The sequence below is a fragment of the Notolepis coatsorum genome (genome assembly GCF_963971535.1).
Source record: "Notolepis coatsorum genome assembly, chromosome: 2".
Classification (NCBI taxonomy): domain Eukaryota; kingdom Metazoa; phylum Chordata; class Actinopteri; order Aulopiformes; family Paralepididae; genus Notolepis; species Notolepis coatsorum.
Genome location: NC_140166.1, coordinates 163,884,232 through 163,908,288, shown reverse-complemented (window position 1 = coordinate 163,908,288; position 24,057 = coordinate 163,884,232). Strand labels below are relative to the sequence as shown.

The following is a 24,057-nucleotide window of genomic DNA, read 5'->3' as shown; positions in this document are numbered from 1 at the left end:
CCAAATCCTGTTGATTTTGTTGTCATAGTTCCCAGTTCCCACTCCCTTCTGCTCCCGTTGACTTTTACTCCCGTCTCCCGGTCCTGCCCAATCACATGATTCAAAGTGAAATTGACTCCCAGCCCGCGGGAATCCCGAAAAGATGTCATCCTCTATTTGGTACAACAGTTGGACTTATACCGACTATTCATCATTAGTCATGGTTGTAATGAGTTCTGTGTGTGTGCCAGCATTGGCTTATTATATGTGTGTGTCTTTCTGGACTTGTGTGCGTGCGTACATGTTTTTGTGTGTCTCCTCAGAAAAAGAGAAGTTGGAGAATGTTCCCCCGATCAGCACCGAGGACGTGGGTCGTGTTCTGATTGGACGGATGAGGGGGATCCAAGGCCACTGTAACTCCTGTTACATGGACGCTGCCCTCTTCAGGTTAGGATGATAATTGGGGGCCAAGCAGTGAAGCTGTGTAAGCCACCTTGAGGGATTGTACCGTTTCTTCTTCTTCTTCTTCTTATTCTGCTAATGGAGTCTATGGCAACCCATAGAACCGTATGGGAGAAAGTTATGAAAATTGGCAGATTGATTTGGGACAGTCCCGTGACCTCTGTCACAAAGTCCCTTGTCCCCAGCTCCTACACTCTAGCGCCACCAACGTGACAAAGTTGGAGGTGCATTTATGCACACAACTTTTGAAGCGTGAGTCAGATTTTCAAAAACAAGGTACCGTTGGAATCCTTGGCTCAAGCCGAATGACGTCATGTCATTTTCCGCCATATTGGATTGGCGCCATTTAGCATTTTGTGAAAACATTTGTCCCTCTCACGCCGTGAGAACTATATTTAGTGAATGAACACAGTACAAATGCATCAGTTAAATACAATGGCGCTTAGCTTGCGCATGAAACAAAGTGCATTTACTCAAAAGAAATAAAATACCTCGTTGGCCACTTGTCAAGAAAAGAGGTTCTTGAGTCCTTGTCCTATGAAATAGGTTTGACGGTCTGCTTCAACTCTAGCCATCCATAAAATGTTGTTTAAAACTTGTCGAGCAGCATTTTACACTTGCTCAACTGACATCCATCAGAGCGCGCCCGCTCTGTCATTTCCACAGTTAAATGTGACATACTCGTGAGACTTTGTGCCTTATCACGTTTAACTGTTGACTAATGAATTTAGCTTTTTAGCACATTATTTATCTAATTATTACTTTATACATGAAAATAAGAAATCAATCATTAAGCAATGAATTATGAATATATAATATTTATGCAACAGCACTTACAACTCATACATATATATAAACGTTAAGATAAGATATTCCTTTAAATAAATAAATAACTAGGCTCTGATGTATATTGTTCACCCTGTGACAGGTTGAACGACGACTCCCCCCCCCTCCATTGAGACCAATGGAGCCACACTCTAACTTGAAGCAGAAAATTACTGAATCAATGTTGTGTTTGTAATTCTTCACCTCTCCTACACTTTTGAAGAGAGGAAGGCATATTACACTTCAAAATGTTCGTGTGATTGTCTGGATTCAGAAGCTGCAAATAGTTAAGCCATGCTATGTATACTTTTCACCCTATTCCAATTTAAAAGACGACACACCCTCTCACTAGGGGTGGACGGTATAAACGGTATACGGTATAAACGGTATTAATTTGCTCTACGGTATGGATTTTGACTATACCGTTTAACCGGTAGAGCAGCTCTAAAATAGCAATAACGTCATGTAACCACAGCGCGACTATTTCAATCGCATTTGCCCCTAAAAAGAGATAGAATTAGTCATAGATAATAGATATGTGCAAACTGGAAAAAGTTATTTAGGAGGCTTCGCGCAGTAGGCGTGTCAACACGCAATTGTCATTTCATAATAAACACATATCACCGCGGCGCACAGCAAGTTTCAATTTCAGTTACTGGCATTTTTAACCAGTGGAGAAAGGTAAGATATTTCCCTATCGTTTTTCTTATATGAATTATTCTACGTTAATAAAACATACCTGGTGATCAACTACAGTTTGCTGTAAACATTACGATATGTGTGTAGTGTTATGATAACGACGGCAGCAGCGGGAGCCGGGAGGACGGCGTGCAGCAGTGGATTTGCGAATAGCATGCAGCCGCAGAGCCAGTGGCTCTTTCAGGTCTGGTCACAGGCCCGTCAAACAGCGCCCCCCCACCCAACGGCTGAATTGCCAATGGCTGAAATGAATGACCTGAAAGAGCCCCTGGCTCTGCGGCTCTGCAGCTACATATGCTTCTAGCAAAATCCAGCCCCGCTGTTTGCAATGGGAGCAGGAGTCTCGACTCGGGACTTATTTTATATGGAATATAATGACTTTATACGCAAAAGTAGCCTAGTTTTAAGTTAAAATATTATAAATCTACATGCCTTGAGGATGTCATTCTTTATATAGCCTGCCTATCAGGCAAAAAAAATTATTCTAACAGAAACACTGATACCGTGATATATACCGTTACCGTCTATGCTTCAAATTATACCGTGATATAAATTTTAGACCATACCGTCCACCCCTACCTCTCACTCAACCAATAGGAAGCAACTGTGTGAAGGCTGAGATGCCACAGGGTCGGCTCAATTCAGCAGATGAGGTTTAGCTCAGTTGGCAGCATGTCAAGCTCAAACACTAGGTCCACTCCAGAGTTCGAATCTCGCCCCGTCCATGTAGTGATTCATTAACCCATTCAGTGCCAACCACGAGATTAGTCGGGTTAACTCGCCATGCGTTGAGTGCCAAGACATGAGAAAACTCGGGTTTTAATCGTTATTTCTTTTATTAGCAATATCCATTCATTTTTCATCCATCCAGCCTGACGTTATCAGTGGGAATGGGTCTGAGCTCGATAAGGGCAAATACCGCCGCCTATCGTCTCCCGGATGGTATTACACATCATTGGATTGGGTGGGACTGTGCATCAAAAAAATAAGTCCGGTCCAGGTTTTACTTCTTGGGCATGCAGCTGGATACTATTGCATTGAGTCCCCCCCACTGGGAGCAGCGTCGATTATGTGTTTTGGTGCTATAACGTTGGATCAATAAACGGCATCAATATTTGGAATGGCGATCAGGAATTGGATTAATCTTTTTGCAGAACATCTGATGTGAGGTAAGGACTCTATTTTACCAGTCTTGGGTTAAGCAGATGTTTTTTTCTCCGCCATCGCAGTGTGTGTGTGCGTGCGTAACGTTAGCGCTGACCACAGCATGGATAATCGATTTTTCAGCCCGCTTCTCTAGCGTGCATAAGTACACATATTAGGGATGTCCCGATCGCATTTTTTTGCTCCCGATCCGATCCTGATCATGTGATTTTGAGTATCTGCCGATACCGATCTTTCCTGATCCGATCTTTCACATTAGTAACAAATTTGACGCATTTTTGTCAGAAACTGGCGAAGCGAGACAAGCCCCTCTGTTGCCTCAATAGCCCATCGAGCCCGGCGGCTCACATTACATTAAACCTGAGCCCCTGACTACGAGAAATATTCAAAGTTTCAATCTGTTTGCACATTAGTATACATTCACAGTGTTCGACTTATGTAATGATTTGCTCCATTTTGGTCTGAAACGCAGACAATAATCCTCAAAGCGAATGTTATCTTCATTCAAGCGAGGCATTGCAATCAATACAGCTGTTTGGCAAAGCACCAGCCGCCTCCCCCATTCCTTTGCTCGCTCTAGTCACATAACGTGACGTATTAGATTGGTCGTGTTGAACGCAGCTCTGTTCTTTTCTCCACGCGGAACGTCCGCCTTGCAAACATTGCAACTGGCTATTGGATTGGACTGGCTTCGGTTTCAATTTTAAAATGCTTCCAAACTTCTGACATTTTGTCTAGCTGCTCCGAGTCATCAGGTGGACCTGCCGGTGTTGCGGGAGCGAAGCATTGTGAGCTTGTACAGTACTGAGCTTTCGGCATACTTCACTGTCGTGCGACGGTGTAAATCAAAGGAAATGCGTTTGTTTTGGCAAATTCTTCTGCTCTGTTCAACAATAAATAAATGAATGATATGTAATTTAAAACCAAAACTAAGGCCTCAGTATGAGTTTAAGATGTGAACATGGTCGGGCGGTCAGGTGGCGTAGCGGAGATTGCGTTTGTCACCAACCCCGGAGACGCTGGATTCGCCTGTTCGAATCCAGCTCACAGCTCCGGGGTTGTCACCAGCTTGGCTGGCCGTTCACACTAATACAATTGGCAGTATTAGAGGGTGGGAGAAGCTGGCGGGGTGGGTCCGGGTCGTTGTAAACAGCGACTCCTACAGTTCGGTCGGGGCGCCTGCTAAGCGCGGATAGGATCTAAGTGGGATAGTGTGATCCTTCCACACGCTACGCCCTCTCAGTGAGAGTCCGCGCTGCCAGGTGAAAAGAAGCGGTTGATTGGCTAGACGTGTGTCGGAGGAAGCACGTGATAGCCTCCACTCTCCCAGACCGACTGTGGGGGGTAAGTGCGCAGCGACCAGGAAGGGGATTGGGAATTGGCGGAAAAAAAAATCGGAGGAAAAGGGAGGGGGAAAAAGATAATATAAAAAAAAATAAAAAGATGTGAACATGGTCATGTTTGTTGAATAAAAAATTTTTTTACTCTCGATTTTTCCCTCCCGATCTTCTGAAAATCATGTGATCGGATCGGGACATCCCTAACACATATACTATCGATAATCTAGCGTTTATTTGAAAACTATTCATAAATCAGCCGAAAAATTACAACGTGTTTTGTAGGGATGCACCGAAAATTCGGCTACCGAAAATTCTCGGCCGAAAATGGTTAAAACGGCTCTTTCGGCTTTCGGCCGAAAGGGTTTTAGCACAGAAAATATGACCGAAAGTCAAATAACGTGTTGTTGTGATGACGTCATCAAAACGCGACTACTACAGACATACCGGTAGCATGCGCAACATGTAACGTGAGCAGCTTGGCAGCTCTTACTGCATTCTACAGCCTGTGATAACTAACTCCTCTTGGGAGTAGGGATGCCCCCCGAAACCCGGTTCTAAACTAAATTAGAAAAAAACGGAGTATTGATCAGCTTTAACGGTACTGCTATCAGTAGTCTAGGAGCGGATTAGCTACGGAGCTAACAGTGTACCATCCATCTGCGACGCAACGGTGGCAGCAACAGTGGACACTGAGTAATGTTTTTTTTTTTTTTTTTTTTTGATCTTTTTCCCCCTCCATTTTCCTCCGATTTTCTCCCATCCCAATGTTAGTCGTATGCCAATTCCCAGTCCCTTCCTGGTCGCTGCGCACTTACCCCCCACAGTCTGATCATCTGGGAGAGTGGAGGCTACCACGTGCTTCCTCCGACACACGTCCAGCCAATCACCGCTTCTTTTCACCTGGCAGCGCGGATTCTCACCGAGAGGGCGTAGCGTGTGGGAGGACCACACTATCCCCCTCAAGTCCTATCCGCGCTTAGCAGGCGCCCCGACCGAACTGTAGGAGTCGCTGTTTACAACGACCCGGACCCACCCCGCCAGCTTCTCCCACCCTCTAATACAGCCAATTGTATTAGTGCAGACGGCCAGCCAAGCTGGTGACAACCCCGGAGCTGTGAGCTGGATTCGAACAGGCGAATCCAGCTCACAGCTCCGGGGTTGGTGACGAACGCAATCTCCGCTCGGCCACCTAACCGCCCTGACACTGAGTAATGTTAACGTTATGACGAGTTCATACTACACTATGAACTCGACATAACGTTAACGTTACTCCGTTTAAATGAAGTGTTTAATTAGCAGCAATCTGTTGTTGAAAATGTATCGTTAAACCGCAAATGGAAATGCGAGGACAGGAAGTCGTCATCAATCGTTGTAGTCTCTCGTAAGCTACGTCATCCCCCGCTAAGAGTCATGGGAGATGTAGTAAATGCAACAGTCCTGTGTGTGTGTCTTTATGCAATCGTTATGCAGTTTTAAAGCACCTTGGCTTTGTTCTGAATGCACTTTGTTGTAATTATCCTACAGAGAAAAGAAAATGCACTTGACTTTAATGCACATTTTGTTGTATGCAAAGAGAAAATGTTTAAATTGTACAATCTTTCAGCAGTCAGTCTGGAATTAATGTATGCATTCAAAAGTGCTGAATAAATGTTTTATGGGCCCATAATAGTGATTATTAATATTATTTAAGTTAAGTTTAGCCATAATCATGTCTTTTGCCATAATCAGGTAGCTAAAAAATAAATAAAAAAAAACATATATACCGGTATATATATTTATATTAATCATTTTTGGCCTTTCGGCATTCGGTTTTCGGCCAACTGTTTCCTATTTTCGGTTTCGGTTTCGGCCAAGAATTTCCCATTCGGTGCATCCCTAGTGTTTTGTGTATTCCAGTAAAGGGCGATTATCGCAGAATTTCTCTGGAATTACTAGACATCTCCAAAACTACAAAACTTCAAAACGGTATAAAACGGAAATGTACCAATGAAAAAACTATCCGTTTCGTACATGTTGACTGCAAGCAAGTCATTGATAAGCGAGGGGTGTTTTAGACCCATAGCCATAATTTAAGATATAGTTTAACCGTTCGCAAATGTCCCCGTCCTCCCATTGACTTGCTAGCCCTAATATGGTCAAAGGGGCGTGGCTCTGAATGAGTTAAAGGGGAACTATCTTATAAATGGCCTTTTCCAGTGGTTTGCATTGTTTTCTAGCAATGTGGGGTTGTACCAACACTGACTAGATGTGAAATTCTCATTCAGTCTCGTTCCTCCAGTTCAGATGAGACAAGATCATCCCCCAGTGAACTAAGCCGTTCAGAATTGACTTGCTATCCTACATGGTAATGCGCTGCTGATCTGCGTAACCTCAGCTTCTGTGGTTGTAGCCACCGCTCACAATCAACAATTCGAGGAAGTTAGTGTAATATTGGGTTAGGGTTAGGGTTAGTTATCCCCCAAAGTTATCTGCCAGTGCAGGTGGGTGACTGTCACTCAAAGCGCATTGCGAGTATGGGTGGAGCCCAGCCAAAAACAGCTTGGAATCTGGCAGGGCAGAAAGTGGTCCACCAAAGTACTTGATAAAAAATACAAAACAATTAATTTTATTGAAAAAAAACCTTACAGATGTGTTCCATAGACTCACAGGAATAGTGTAAAATTGCCCAAATAGTGAAAGAAATAGCTAAATAGTTCCCCTTTAACACTTTGATCGCCATGGTTCAAATTCATAATTTACCATCCCTAGCCAGCTCTATTTGTCTATGGAGAAGTTCCCCTTCTTTGCAGGGCTATAACTTTTTTAAATTTCTAAATTGCCATTATTATGGCCCATTCAATGTCCTATATCCATTGTTCAGGGTGTAGCAACGATATACGTTTTCATTCACATATTCATACTAAAATATGGTCTAAAGTATAAGTATGTTTTTATCGTTTTCTACAGCTTTCTCCAGAACTTGATTTATAGCTCCAAATGCATTATATTAATGATCAAATACAGTTTGGTAGCGATCGTTGCCAGATGAAAAATTTCAACTGGAGGTACTTCTAGAAGTTACTACATATCATCTGATATTGACCGGATGGGCGAGGGGGCGTTTATAATTCCGTGGGCAACGTTATACCATTCATCTAGTGTGGGTCATATGATCATCAGATCAGTTAGTATAGAATACGTTAGAAAATAACGCTGGATCTTACCATATCTTCCTCGCGCCGTTGGACGATCAGCGTGGAGTAGACAGTTTTCGATTATGGGATGTTGATCCTGATGAACCATTTCCAGGTTGTATAATACTATATACGTCCAAATAACGTTGTTTATTGAGTTAGGGCGAGCGATTGATTATCCAGTGTGTTGAGATGGAGTCCGGCTACCGATCGCGAGTGCCCGGACGGATTATGGATGAGCACTTCCTGTTTGGCGCGCCCCTCCCTCTTGGCCGATCTGCCGATCGGCCACCAGATGGCCCTTTCGAACCGTTAGACAGTTGAGTGGAGCTCACCAGTACATCTCATGTCTCCGGAGGAGAAATATGATTTCGATCACAGGTTTTTGAATTATTGATATCAAAGACGAGTTACGGCGTCTTCGGCAGAATGAGCATGGCGAGGAATGACGTCTAAACTCGTCATCGGCGATTAAAGTGTTAATATTACGCCCTGTGCACAACTTCATCAGTTTTTGAAAAACGAGGTCCTGTTGAATTCCTTGGCCAAAGCCAAATGCACCGCCCTCAATGACGTAATTTTCCTGTGAAAAACACTTCAAATGCTACTCCTCCTACATATTTTCACAAATCTGCATGTTCAAAGGTATGCCTATGCTTGGCCCCCACATCCCTGCTTGCAGGTATATTAAGTGTTTATTATACTTTATACTTGTACTTTATATATTTTATTTTATTTCATATCTTGCGATGATGATAAAACGTAATCAATCCTGCCACAGCAGGCCGAGGGTCAAAATAAGGTTGGAAAACCGTGACCGGGACGGAGCCCTGCCAGTGTGAGAGGCCTAAGAGTCTTTGTTTATGTGAATCAGGGGTCCAGTCATAATAATAATAAACTTTATTTGTATAGCACCTTTCATACAGGAATTGCAGAAATAAAAAAGACATAGGCATAAAATGAGCACAAAATGAGCATAAAATAGACTGCAGCAAAATAGACAGTCATTAATCGCATAATTGTTCATATTAGGCTCTAACATCTCAATATACATTGTCATGTTGCCTGTACAGATCTTATTTAAGGACCATGCTGTGGCCATGCATAAATTATCAAGATGTGCCATGTGTTTGTCTTTGCTGCTGTCAAGACTCGTTCCGACCGCCTCCAGCCAAGTCTAGCAGCGCGGCTGCTTTCAATACATTTCCGATGTAAAGGAGCATATGCAGCCACGAGGTACACAATGTAGAGGGTGTAGAGGAGTGTATGCAGCCACGAGGTACACAATGTAGAGGAGCGTATGCAGCCACGATGTAGAGGAGTATACAGCCACAAGGTACACAATGTAGAGGGGCGTATGCAGCCACGAGGTACACAATGTAGAGGGGCGTATGCAGCCACGAGGTACACGATGTAGAGGAGTGTATGCAGCCACGAGGTACATGATGTAGAGGAGCATATGCAGCCACGAGGTGCACTATGTAGAGGAGTGTATGCAGCCACGAGGTACACGATGTAGAGGAGCGTGGAACCATACAGGCCTGTTAAACTGTATTACAGGTTACATGTAGTAAATGGTTAAACCTACTGAGTGGTCCCTGACAGAACTGATAACAGGAATGGCTCTGACATCATGTCCAGCTAAACACTAGGGGGATAAAGCTTTCAATAGCAAGTGAACCAGTGGTCATTTATGTTCCAGCTCTGTTCCTCTTGTCTTTCAGCTTGTTCTCCTGCTCCTCAGTCCTGGACTCCCTCCTGTTTAAATCAACAGAGCCACGAGATGCTCCGATTCAGGACACCATGCTCCATGACATTGTCAACCCCCTCCGCAGGTGTGTGTGTGTTTGTGTGCGTGCATGTCATCATTAATCATCATTCATCATTAAAGGACTATGTACTAGTATTTCTAATTGTACCGTGTACTTGTACACTACTATGCTAATATGTCTACTATGCGCTCAGAGTGTAACATTCAAGCTTAGTATCGTCTGCTAGATTAATTTATTTTAATTGTATTTATTTATGTATTTAAAATAGGGACAGTACATATTTACGAAACATGTTCATGTTAATATGCCAGATTATAGGCAGAGGCAAATTTCCGTCTGTAGTCCTGTTGCAGGTTGATTTGAACAGAGCAGACAAATTACAGATGTACACAAACTTCATAACCACAAGAGCAGACAACAGTACATGTGCAAGTTACTAAACTACACAAACTTCATAACCACAAGAGCAGACAACAGTACATGTGCAAGTTACTAAACTACACAAACTTCATAACCACAAGAGCAGACAACAGTACATGTGCAAGTTACTAAACTACACAAACTTCATAACCACAAGAGCAGACAACAGTACATGTGCAAGTTACTAAACTACACAAACTTCATAACCACAAGAGCAGACAACAGTACATGTGCAAGTTACTAAACTACACAAACTTCATAACCACAAGAGCAGACAACAGTACATGTGCAAGTTACTAAACTACACAAACTTCATAACCACAAGAGCAGACAACAGTACATGTGCAAGTTACTAAACTACACAAACTTCACAACCATAAAAAACAGACGGTAGATGAAACAGACAAACTTTTACTATTATGCACTTTGCTACTAAGTAATCTACCTTGCCTATACTATGCTAATATGTCTTCACTACTATGCACTCAAGACTGTAGCACTCAAGTTCGACACTGTTTGATGAACAATCTTACTTACCCATAGCTGCTTGTTGTGCAGAACTTGTAAGTCGCTTTGGATAAAAGCGTTGGCTAAATGAACATGAACAATACCACTTAGCCCCCACAGGTGTACCCCTCCTGCTGACTTGTTGGGCTAAATTACTAACTGTTATAACGGTCGGATTGAGAAGAATCAAATGCTCCCGATGCATGATGTGTAGTGGATTATGTTGGCGACATGATGGACATCAATACTCGGAATCGCGATCAGATAATTGGAATATTTTTTTTGCGGTACATCCTAGTTAAGGTAAGGGCTCTATGATATCAATCTTCCGCTGATCCAAGCATGTCTTCACCTCGATCCGAACGTGTGTGTGTAACGTTAGTCCACAACGTATGCCGTTGGTGGCGATCAAAGCATCAAAAAATATAATACCTATGATAGACTTGATTTGAGAATAATAGCGGGTCCAGGCAAGAAACGGCAACGGTTATAGTATAATACACTTATAAGGCTATTCCTCAGCATTTAAGGAATTACCCCAGCCGATGTGCTGTAGTTGTGGTGGGGAGCATAGTGTAGCGTTTAGGGGGTGTGAGGTGATGAAGGAGGAGGTCGAGGTGATGAAGAAGGAGGTCGCGGTTCGGAGAGTGAGAAGGGAGGGTAAGTTGTCGTATGCTGAGGCGGTTAGCAGGGTAGGACAGGGCAGCCAAGAAAGGGTGCAGGGGGTTGTAGAAGTGCATTTGGCAGAGAGGGTAGAGCAGGAGGATAGAGAGAGGGTAAGGAAGGAGAAATTAGGTATTGTGGCCTTCGTGGCAGGGGTAGTTACTGGCCTGGCAGAGGCTAAGGGTAAAACAGAGAGGGTGAATGAATGAATGAATGAAATGAATGAATGAATGAATGAAAACTTTATTTAACAGATTGCAGAATGGGTACAATACAGTACGGCTCAATACATACAATTGTTAAGGGGATGCAGACCTGAGAAAGACGTTTGTCTTGTTGAAGATGATTGTTAGGATAGCGGTTCAACATTTGGGAATGGAAGGTCTGAAATGGGAGGAGGTGGTTAGGGAATTGGGTGTGGGGGCTGAGAGGGACCAAGCAGCCCAGAATAAGATCGCAGGGGGCAAGGAGGGTCCCGCGGAGGGGGGCTCAGACTGGAAGTAGCAGCATTAGCTGCACTCCAATGGACAATGTAGGGGATGACGGGATCCAGTAGACTGCGGGAAAAGAAGAAGAAGAGCCCATCAAAAGAATTGCGGAGGGCAGTAATACGCCACGATGCGTCTACACTGCCGGAAAATCAAATAAGAAGAAGAAGATCTAAAAACATACTTATATTCACCACGGTATAACGCGCGAATGTATGCATGGAACATTTTTCTCTTTTTTGCATCTTGACCGGAAGAAAGTCACTGTCAAATAACCAGAGTATTGTATCCATAGCTATAATATAGAATATAGTTATAGCTCTACAAACAAGGTGACGGACTCCTATCTTTTAAAGCGTGGCAGTGAATAGATGGGGCCCGAAAACAGCGCAGCACTCAAAGTGTTAAAATGGAAAATAGTGCTTAGAAAAGTACTTTAAAGTCCTTGAATTTAATTGTGCAATGTCTGTGGGAACCCTGGTTGCAGTGAGGGCTTTGTGGAAGGGAGACACATCATGAAGCTCCGCCAGCAGCTGCAGGAGCACGGCTACAGTCACTCCTTCACCACGGATGAGAAAGGTAAACACTACAGTAGGGCTGTCCCCGACTAAGGATTTGGATGGTCGACTAGGATTGGCCAAAATTTGCCGTTAGTCGACTATTGGTCGACTAAAAAATAAATAAAAATAAATATATAATATTTTTTATTTCTTACATTTTTTTTTATCATTCCATTTGGGCTGTGGGGGTGCTTAATGTCTGAAGGAGTCGACTGAAGGCTTCTTGTCCTCTGCAAAAGCATGCAATTGGTCCACTGATGGATACATCTTGATATTTGTCTAGTCTAGTGTGTTCATTGGATGGGTGAAATCCTCTTTCAGTGCCTCTGTGCCTGTTTTCGTAGGCAGTTAGCCTCTGGTATGCGTGCCATTAGCGTTAGCCACGCTTCTAGGCCTCTTTTCTTTTGGAAAGAATGATAAAAAATTTAAATAATAATATTATTTAATTTTTAATTATATTCGACTAAGAGGTTGGCCAGTCGACTACGGCTCCTTTCGACCGATTAGTCGACTAATCGATTAATAGGGGTCAGCCCTACACTACAGTCACTCCTTTACCACGGAGGAGAAAGGTAAACACTACTGTAACTGAGGGGTACAATTCCCTGACTGTATTGATAAGTATGGTATCATTAAACCACTACCGCTTTATGTACTTTAATTACTGGCCATACAGTACATGATATATAAATATGATGAACACTTCCCACAATGAATCGGTTCCACACAAAGTGGTAATTAAGTATTTATTGCAGCAAAAGGTACATAATATACTTCTCTATTTTACTTTGGATGCGCTTATAAGGCAAAGGAATGTGCGTAGGCAAATCAATAATGAATGTCCATTCTCTGGTTACGCAGGAGGTAATTATACAACCTGAATCTTAGGGAATTATATCTATGGTACACTAGTAATATATAGCGGGAGATACTGGAAGGGTCCCCCCGGTTGTAAGCCAGCAGGGGTAGAGGATCTGTCGGTAGTAGAGAGTCTGGTCAACGATGACTAAGGAGACTCCAAGTACAGGAGACGGTGCAATAGTCTCTTGATCGACAGACGAATACAGCTGTTCTCCGTAGACTGTAGCTCCACAGTGAAGAAAGCTAGCCGGCCTCAGGCTCTCTGAGGCGCAGACTCGACGTGGCTCCTCACAGGGTAAATCCCACACGTGTAGGCGTCGGCGATTCTCCGCTCCATAAATCACAGGACCAAAAACAAATATAATCCAGCCGCAAAGGGCTATGTAGTCGTCGGGTAGATTAATCCAGTGTACATGTCCACACGGTTCTCGTCTAGGTCTCCTCGGGTGAAAGCGCCATGAAAGCAGCCCAGCCTGGATAAGCACTCTAGCTGGTACGAGGAAGCGTTGGTGATGCTGGTCACTGTAGAACTTTAGCCGCACGATATACTATACACAAATAGACTATTACTGACTTAATAGAAATATGTCGCACTCGACGGTATAGCGCCAAACTCTGACAATTCAGTTATTAATTCGCACGCGGTCTCAATGCTCTATTTGGGGCCAAACAGGCCATACTTCACCGCATGGAGTATCGTGGGTGAGGCTTCAACTTATTGGGTAACTCTACTTCTGTATTCACCTGCGCCATATTTATATGCACGGCGAACAATCTAGTGCCAACCTCATTTCTGTCTCGTATCCCTGGGCAAGGCCGGGCATGTACAGACATGTCTTGACGGTGGCTTTGAACCTGACTCCGGAGGCATGGCCCTGGCGCCTGTGGACCGCTGTCCAATAGGAGAATGAAATATTATGGTCTGTACTAGGCTAAAGGGACATTCCGTGTATATGTACAAGGAATATACAAGGGATATCAAACGATATACAAATACTATGCAATATATATCAATCAATAAATATATATATTCGGTTTAATCTGATCCTTTGTAACAACTACAGTCACTCCTTCACCACGGAGGAGAAAGGTAAACACTACAGTCACTCCTTCACCACGGAGGAGAAGGTAAACACTACAGTTAGGGATGCCTCAATCACGTTTTTTGCCGCATACCGGATTACCGATCGTTTTTGGTATACAAATATATATATATATATATATATAATTTTTATTTTTATTTTTTTTATAAAAAATATATATTATATAATCATACTTGTAGTTGTATTATCTGCGAGACATTGCCACCACGCAACAAGTCAAAATGCTCGCTATCTGCAAACAGCTCCACTGTCCGTGTGTACTCGAGTAGCCTCCAGCTACGGCCAGGATTCTCCGGCGCTGCAGCTGGACCCTATTGGTATACTGTGCTTTTGTCAAATCACATTCAGCATGCCCTCAGCTCTAATACGCATTGAATCAATGTTATAAGACATTGATATCAGGAGCTATCTGTAGCTACTGCTAGCCGGCTAGATAACGTTAAGACAACGCCTCAGTGAACTATTTAGTGGGACATTTCGTTTTGAACAGTGAGCTAACGTGAGCTATCATGCACTACTAGACTATTGCTGGAGCATTTGTTGATATCAGGAGCTATCAGTAGCTAGCCGGCTAGATACCGTTAGACAATGCCTCATGTAAAAGTGAATAGTTGACTGGGTCATTCTGTTTAAACAGTAACGGTAGCTAACGTTAGCTCACGGAGGTTGCATGCACTAGGTTAGAGCAGACTATTGCCCGAGCTTGTTTACACGGGTGCGGGAGGGGCAGGAGGAGGAGCGCCAGTTTGCAGCTCCGTGTGTCTGAGACTGAAGTCAGCGAGTGAGATCTCCGCTAAGAATTGGATCATGTTTTTCGATCGGTTTTCACGATCGGCGAAAATAAAGCATTATCGGAATTCACCGATCTCATATTTATACTGAATATCGGCCGATACCGATCGCTGGCCGATCGATCGGGGCATCCCTAACTACAGTCACTCCTTCACCACGGAGGAGAAAGGTAAACACTACAGTCACTCCTTCACCACGGAGGAGAAAGGTAAACTCTACAGTCACTCCTTCACCACGGAGGAGAAAGGTAAACACTACAGTCACTCCTTCACCACGGAGGAGAAAGGTAAACACTTCTATCCCCAGGCCATCAGGCTGCTAAACGAACAATGAATGAACACTACACAACAACAACCACCAAACGCACATAGCACACACATCCACACGCACACACTCACTTTAAACAAACACACTGTAGCACCCACTCCACACACTTATAGCACACACCCACTTTAAACAAACACACTGTAGCACCCACTCCCCACACTTTATATTTATGGATGAAGGATTGCACTACAACTCGTACACCTTACTGTAAATTGTACCTAAAATTGTACCTCATCCCATTTCTGCTTTGCACTAGATAGTACTGTACATTAGTACACTGCATAGTATTGTGTATTGTATATTATATGGTAACTCAGAACATTGTACATATGTCTATACCGAACACTGTGACCTCATTTTCTTCTTCTAAATTCATGCTATATTATGTTATTATGTTATTTGATACTATCTTGTCTAGCACAGTCTCTGGAGCGTAACAGTAAGAAGCATTTTGTATGAAAGTATTCTGTACTTCTGTATGACAACTATTAAAGAACTTGAAAGAACTTGAACAGTCACTCCTTCACCACGGAGGAGAAAGGTAAACACTACAGTCACTCCTTCACCACGGAGGAGAAAGGTAAACACTACAGTCACTCCTTCACCACGGAGGAGAAAGGTAAACACTACGGCTCCGCCTGCAACGCACCGGTGCTCATAGGTTCCCCTTTGTATGTGTTTTATATTCCCTGTTTATATGTTTATATCGTTTTCCCTAGAATCCTAGATAGATACTGTATGTACATACATGTAAGATGTAAACAAATTGTTACCCGCAATGCTGCTGTGACTTTTTGTGACTTTTGTAAATATTTCACTGAGGGATTAATAAAGTAGATCTATCTATGTGTATGTGTATATATATATTAGTGCTGTCAATAGATTACAAATTTTTTACTAATTAATCTCACAATTTTCTGTAATTAATCTAGATTAAAAATAGCATTTTTCTACATAAGACCGAAGCTTGTAACAGATATTTAAAGACTATTTTTATAGCTTTCTTTGAATACAGTTTCTCTCCTATGAAATACAAATGTTCAACATTGACTCAGCTAGACCTCTTTCTTATATCCGCGGCGCTAAGATTGAAGATTTTTCACTCCATAGATTAATCTAGATTAATTTATTTTAATGCTTTAATAAATGTAAATGAATCTCCAGAGTTAAAGCATTCATTTTGACAGCCTTAACCGTTTCCCGGCCAACCACGGACATGTCTGTGTTTCGGATCCAACGCTAGAGGGCCAACCACGGACATGTCCGTGGCTAGGTTGTTTTGGCTTTTATTCCATTTTAATAACCTACTCAATGTCAGAGTCCCTACTCTTTGAATTTGAAAAAGTGCATTACCGGCCAGATCACGTGTGAGCGGCTCGACTCGCGATTGTGTGTAAATGCAGGGGGAGAGATAGAGAGAGGGAGAGACAGATAGAGATAGAAAGAGAGATAGAGATAGAAAGAGAGAGGAGAGATCGCTCCATGAGCGTGCGTGTGCGCGGCTCGACTCGCGATTGTGTGTAAATGCAGGGGAAGAGAGAGAGAGCCTCAGAGAGCCTCTCCGTATGAGAGCCTCTCTCTCTATCTCGGGGCCTTTGCTGCCTCCTCCCTCTGGAATGCCCTCCCCAGCCATATCCGTGATGCAAACACCCTGACATCTTTTAAATCAGCCCTCAAAACCCACCTTTTCAATCTTGCTTTTGACCTCTAATTCTGTCAGTTTTATTTTATTTTGTCATGTATTATTTTTGTTCTGTTTTTTGTTTTGCCATAGTTTTGTCTCTTCTACCCATGTAAAGCGTCTTTGAGCACCTGGAAAAGCGCTATATAAAATAGATGTATTATTATTATCTCTGTCTCTGTCTCTCTCTCTCCCTCTCTTTCTCTTTAGAGGAAGTGTCAGTGACAGGGAAACCGCTTCCGCATTATTCCCACTGCTCCGTTGTTGAGCGAATTGTTGATTGTGGGCGGTGGCTACAACCACAGAAGGAGCTTAGATATGCAAATCAAAATATGCAATAGACAAGCGAGGCAATTCTGAACGGCTTAGCTCACTGGGGGAGGATCTACTACCAATCGACTATCGGCACATTTTGGCCATTCAAAGTCGACTATACAAATCCTTAGTCAGGGACAGGCCTAGTGTGTATATATAATATATATATATATATGACAGAAGTTATTGATCAGCTGGTTTACAGTATACTGTGTAACTGTTTGTAATGTTTTCTTCCCTTCAGATCCAGAGGAGTTCCTTACTGTCATCATGCACCATATCCTCGCCCTGGAGCCTCTGCTCAAACTGTACGGTTATCATATACTTATCGTATACGTACTGTATATCATATATCATATATTACATATACTGCTTACTCAGTAGTGTTTTGTGTTCGTAGGTGTATAGACCTGTTCGCCGTATACGTCAGACTCAGCGTGCGCACATCACCGGGGCAGAAAGGAACGTAATCCTGGTCAGAACCACGGGGCAGACTACAATATATTTGCATTTGTTAGCCATGCTAGCGATCTAAACAATCAATCCATGCCAAAGCTAGATATGGCAAAGGTGGAAGACTCACACTCACAGCCATGCTGATTTGGCTAAATGACATCCAGCCGTTTTCGTTTGAAACCAGTTTTAGTCCGGGGAGTGCCATGGTTTCTCCATAGAGCCCCGTTGTACTTCTTTTGGCGCAGCAGCTCCCGCAGGTAGGGGGTAACTTATGGTGCTTTCTCACTCACCATCGGGGTCGAATCAGCACCGTACCGTCTCGTTCCGTCTTTGGGTGCGAACTCCCCCCCCCTCTCCCCCCTCTAGTTTGTGTACACACTTCAGTCTTGGTTCGCTCCGGGTTCTGTTTACGGTTTGCGTTTTGAGACTGGATGCTGATATAAAATAAACAAATAACCAATAAATATGAAGTTATATTTGAACCTCTGTTGTCAAGCCTTGTCAATATAACCCACCCCTTTTTCTCACGAATGGAACTGGTGTTGTAGAGTCCGCTTTTGAGCGTTTTCCAGGGCTAACGCTAAGCTAACGGCTAACGCTAGTTAGCTTAGCCTGTTCAGCAGCTAACATTATCCCATCGCTCATGGCAATTATATTGAATGTCATTGATCTACCGGTCGATCACGGCCGACTGGTTGGGCACCACTGGTCTATAGAAATAAATGCATTCGAACAAGAAAGTATAGTAGACATAGCAATGGCAAACGCTAACGCTAAGCTAACGGCTAACGCTAGTTAGCTTAGCCTGTTCAGCAGCTAACATTATCCCATTGCTCGTGGCAATTATATTGCATGTCATTGATCTACTGGTCGACCACGGCCGACTGGTTGGGCACCACTGGTCTAATAGAAATAAATGCATTCGAACAAGAAACCAATGTATAGACATAGCAATGGCAAACAAGATTGCCAGGCCTAATGCGAGCCAGGGAAGTGTGCTTTGTGTAACGTGGCTTCATGTTTTCATCCACTGAGCTGTGAGGCTCCACATGCTTGTTTTGGTTGAGGTCTGAACTCGCAAATTGCCCATAAATATAGTTTTTGTGGGTATTGTCCAGTTGTTGCTGTGGTTTTATCTGCCCAAAATCCAAGCAAGCATGAAAGCATTACAGTAACGACGTTGTGTGTGTCATGCCCCCCGCTCCCACTAGCGCGCACCCGAGACCACCTATTTCACCGGTCCAGGTTCAGCGCCCCCGGGGACGAATCAGCGGGGGCGGGGGCGGGGGGGAGCGTTCTCACTCAGACGGACACACCCTTTTCTGGTGCGACCCGGCGCTGATTCTACCCCGAATGGTGAGTGAGAAAGGGCCCTTAGTCACGTGACTCAGTTGGTATTGCTGATTGGCTCGAACATGGTATATTTGTAAACCGTGAACAGGTCTATATGGCATGCGTTTTATCTGATCTCATCTTACCTCACTAAGCAACATTGAAACTGCCATTGATGTCGAAAAGGTGAAAGTTGTATGAAAGTCGCTAGCCGTGGGTCATTCCCCCATGTGAATAGATACTACAGCGCTGTTTTTAGTTTCGCTAACACTCTACCACAAGCCTGCATGTCAAACCTCCACACTCAGTGGGTGCGCTTGTAATTAGCTCTCGGTTGATACACACATTTGAATGGCTTGCCGGTTGAGCAGTACCGTAATATTAGTGAATGTAAAAACTTGAATTACTTATGCAGAGCGACTTTCAAGTTTTATGGAGTATATTTCTACCCCTTTTCAACACCAACGGCAGAGTGAAAGGTAGGCTGAGATCTACCAACACATACACAATCTCTGGTAATGGCGAGAAGTCAATTAATTCCCATACAGTATTTGGACAGGTCATTAAAGGAACACGCCAACTTTTTGGGAAATTCGCTTATTTGCCATCTACCCTGGAGTTAGACAAGCAGATACATACCCTTTTCTTCTCTGTGCATGCATTAGGCTTAGGGAACAGCTGCACCGTTAGCCTTGCTTAGCGTCATTCACTGGAAATAGGTGTGCCAGTGTAGCCTAGTTCCCAACTGTCATGAAATACACTCCAAATACAACTCCAAAACGTTCCTGTAAAACATGTGACCTGTGTATTTACCACACGGAGAAAAAATATATAAAAATTTGACATTTTCGTTTTCTTTGGCCGAACCACTGCTGCCTGGGCGCAGTGATTTCATCACCTCAAAAGCCCTGTTTTTCAAAAAACAACAGGGCTTTTGAGGTGATGAAATCACTGCGCCCGGCCAGCAGTGGTTGGGCAAAACAAATGTCAGAGTATATATATGCTTAGAAAATGAATGTAAAAAAATAATAATTTTTGTGGTAAATACTCGGGGTAACAACATGTTTACAGGAAAGTTTTGGAGTGTATTTCATGACTGTTAGGAACTAGGCTACACTGGCACACCTACTTCCAGTGAATGACGCTAAGCTAGGCTAACGGTGCGGCTGTTCCCTAAGCCTAATGCATGCATGGAGAAGAAAAGGGTATGCATCTGCTTGACTAACTCCAGGGTAGATGGCAAATAAGCAAATTTCCCACGTGTTAAACATGTAAATAGACTATGTAGACAATAGCATTGCCAGCACACATTTATGGTAGATTTACGTATATTTGGAACTGGTATCTTCCCTGCCTCATCCCCCTCAGGTCAGCCGGGGGGAAGGTGCAGGACAGCTACTGCTACCAGATCTTCCTGGACCAGAGCCACAGCCTGGTGCTGCCCACGGTGCAGCAGCTGCTGGAGCACTCCTTCCACGGGGCGGGACTCAAACTGGCGGAGGTGCGCTCGCCTGGCTCTCTCTGTTGAATGAAAAGTTAATTTTTCGGTCTTGTTTACAGACAAATCAAACAGACCAGTGTGGATTTACAAAAAAAAAAAAAAAAAATTACATATGCAAGGCAAGCTCACACACAAAATCCAAAATCGACTGAAAAAAAGGAATAGGCTGAAGCACATGCTTATTTTTGCCTATCCCTTACAAATTCTTAAAAACTAAATATATTTTTAACCCATTCTCCGCCATTACCGTGTTAAGGCGTGTTTCTCCGCCATGCGTTTTCTGCCAATCACGCCGTAAAGCGTGTTTGAGATAAATATTTCATATTTTCGTCATGGTATTCATATTTCACCCACGGAGTCTTGGCTGATGCTGTCTGAGCCAGCACAACTCTGCAACGCTTCAATACTGCCACCTGGTGGCCGATCGGCGAGTTGCCAAACCGGAAGTGCCCGTTGGAGCTCGCTCCGTCCCCTAATTTCGTCCGGCCACTCGTTTATCGTCCCGGGGCTCAATACAGATACCGTGGATATGGATCTTTGCCATAACTCAATAATCAACATGATTTGGACGTGTATTAGTAATATACAAACCGGAAATGGATCGCATCGATCAACATCACATAATTGCGATCTGTTTGCTCCACTCTCATCGCCCAACGCTACGAGGACACTGACGTGAGTTTCAGCGTTTTTCTTTATCATTTTCGATACAAACTGCTCTGATCAATATATCACCCATACTACATAAATCATTTAACGTCGGTCATTGAATTATAAACGACCCCCCCCCCCCCTGTTCACCCGCAGAAGATCAGTCATGACGTTTAGGACCATGTACAGTTGAAATTTTTAACATAGCATGGATCGGTATCAAACTGCATTTGATAATCTAATATATGCATTTATGCCTATATCTCACGTTCTATGAAATACTGCAGAAAACGATAAAAACATATTTATACTCTAGACGGTATTTTAGTATGAATGTGTGAATGAAAAAGTTAAACGTTCCTACATCCTGAACGATATATAATTGATGTTGAATGGGCCATAGTAATGTCAATTTAGCAATACAATTTAAAAAGTTATAGCCCTGCAAAGAAGGTGAACATCTCCATAGACAAATAGCGCTGGCAGAGGATGGTTTAGGATGGTCAAAGTGGTGGCAGAGAATGGGTTAATATAAGAAAGAAAAACTTAAAATATGCTTTAAGATGTAATTTTTTAAAAGAAAAAACAAATGTTTGATGTTTTTACTCAACTGTACTCCTGAATTATTTTATCCTTTTTAAGGCTTTTTTTTTAAATCTCCCCTGAGAAGTACACAACTTCAACCCGTCACTAAGGCTATTCCATAATTTGACTCCCAAAATTTAAACACATCTAGCTTTTACATTAAAATGTCTTACCTTTTTACTAGGGCTGTCGGTTTATCGCGTTAATTAGATAAATTAATTACACAGCAAATTATCGCGTTATGAAAATTAACTCAAAATTAATGACTAATTATTATTATTTTGTATCATTCATTCCATAAGAATGTAGAATACACATTTACAGAATTCTTTTTTTAATATGCCCATTTGCATGTTCTTGGTATCTGATTCTAGGGACATCTATGAATCTCAGGGAATGTATTCCCAGTGTCAGAAATACTGTGGGCTAGATCCACAAAGAATGGATTGCACGGTGCAAGTTGCACCCTTACTTACAATTCATTATGAATTGAAAATGGGGGACCCTGATGTAAACAAGACGAAAGTCTTTCTCTGGTCTGCATCCCCTTAACAATTGTGTGTATTGAGCCGTACTGTATTGTACCCATTCTGCAATCTGTTAATAACATTTTCATTCAATCAATCAATCATGATTGATTGAATGGAAATTTTATTTGAGTCAATTGTAATGAACCAAATGAGAATATCAATAATTTTGTTTTTATCTTTGACTGTGAATAACACTATGCTCAAATTGACCAGACCTGAAATCTAAGCAAATTAATAGATGGAAGATGATTAAACAGAAGGTTTTGTAGATACAGTACTGAATTATGCCATCCGGACACATGCAATTTGAAATATGATTATAGAATATAGAATATCAGGCATGAAATGGTTATGCGATTAATTGGATAAATTCATTACAAATCCTGTAATTAATTAGATACATTTTTTTAATCGCCTGACAGCACTACCGTTTACATTTTATCTACTTTTTTCACCCCATTTTTCTATTTTTCTCCCATCCCAATTTCGTATTATCCAATTCTTCCCTCCCCTGTCTCGGACGTTGCTAGACCATGCCTCCCACTGGTTGGCTGCAATGTGGACGAAGCCTTGCATCACGTGTCCCCTCCGGTACACGAGGAGGCAGCCGTCGCATCTTTTCACCTGTACAGCGCGATCTCTCAGTGGCGAGGAGTAGCACGTGGGAGGCTCACGCTGCCCCCGATACTTTCCTGATTCTGCTGTACAGGCGCACCAACCGACCTGTAGGAGTCGCTGTCCACAACGTCCGATCCCCACCCACCGGCTTTCCCACCCCCTAATACTGCCAATTGTATTAGTATGAACGACCAGCCAAGCCGGAAGCAACGCCGAGAGCTGGGCTCGAACCTAGCATATCCTGCGTTAGTGGTGAGCACCTTGCCCACTGCGCCACTTAGCCGCCCTACCCTTTTACATGTTTTAAGAATACATAACCCTCTTAAATTATGCTTTCCTTCTCTTGATTGAAAGAGACATTGAATACAAACTGGTAGGCTTTTACTCTTAACACTGCTAATCCACACAGGGTCTGTGCACGTCACTTCCCAATTAATCGCTTCAGGAATGCACCATAAGAGCCTCTCATATCCCGTAGTGAAATGTTTATTTAAAGGTGTATTATGCAGTTTGGGAGATAATAATAATAATAATAAAAAAAACTATTTGTATAGCACCTCTCATACACTCAACCACTGCCCGGTGGGCCTGAGAGGGCAAAGGGCTAAGGGAGCAATACCCAGACAAAAAATGCACCTCTAGGTGGGCCAATCACCCGCTTAGCGGAACAAAATTATTACAGAAACATTCATGGAAAATACACAGCGAAGTTTGGACGTGGAAGGTGTCTCTCCCCAGACAAGTATGGTGCTGGACAACTCAAGCCAAAAGGACGTTGCCCAGCTGATCCCCCTTCTCACAACTAAACACATTACAAAGATCGGCTCCTGGAACATTCAAACAATGTACCAAGCCGGTAAAGCCGCCCAGATAGCGTCGGAAATGAAACAGTACAACCTTTCTTTAACACTTTCCATGCCGTAGCTCGGTGCCCCGGAAGCGTGTATCACTTCCGCAACGGATTTAGTCGGATTTCGGTTTCCGGGTTCGCCTGATTGGCCGCGACGGCCACGTGACACGCTGTGGCACGCCCCCGCGGCAGCGGCAGACTCGGCAGGCTTGCCGCTGCGCGCTGCTGTGGCGAGACGCTGGAGTTCACTTCCCCTTTCACATCGCGCCACGCTTATGCTGTCTAGCACAGTCTCTAACAGTAACAGTAAGAAGCATTTTGGATAAAAGTATTCTGTACTTCTGTATGACAACAATGTATGCCTTTCAAATGTTAAATGATAAATGATTAAATGATACACACT

The 24,057-nt window shown here is 43.1% G+C and overlaps 1 protein-coding gene across 1 annotated transcript in view; it reads left to right on the top strand.

Moving 5' to 3' along the window:
• The window catches only part of cyldl (cylindromatosis (turban tumor syndrome), like), a 54,052-nt gene that overhangs the window by 10,471 nt on the left and 19,524 nt on the right, over positions 1-24,057 (top strand). Inside the window, exons 8-12 of the mRNA XM_084307624.1 lie at positions 303-426; positions 9,367-9,477; positions 11,980-12,071; positions 17,376-17,439; positions 20,288-20,420. Coding sequence (XP_084163750.1) covers positions 303-426; positions 9,367-9,477; positions 11,980-12,071; positions 17,376-17,439; positions 20,288-20,420 — 524 coding nt within the window. The remainder of the gene's footprint in view (positions 1-302; positions 427-9,366; positions 9,478-11,979; positions 12,072-17,375; positions 17,440-20,287; positions 20,421-24,057) is intronic.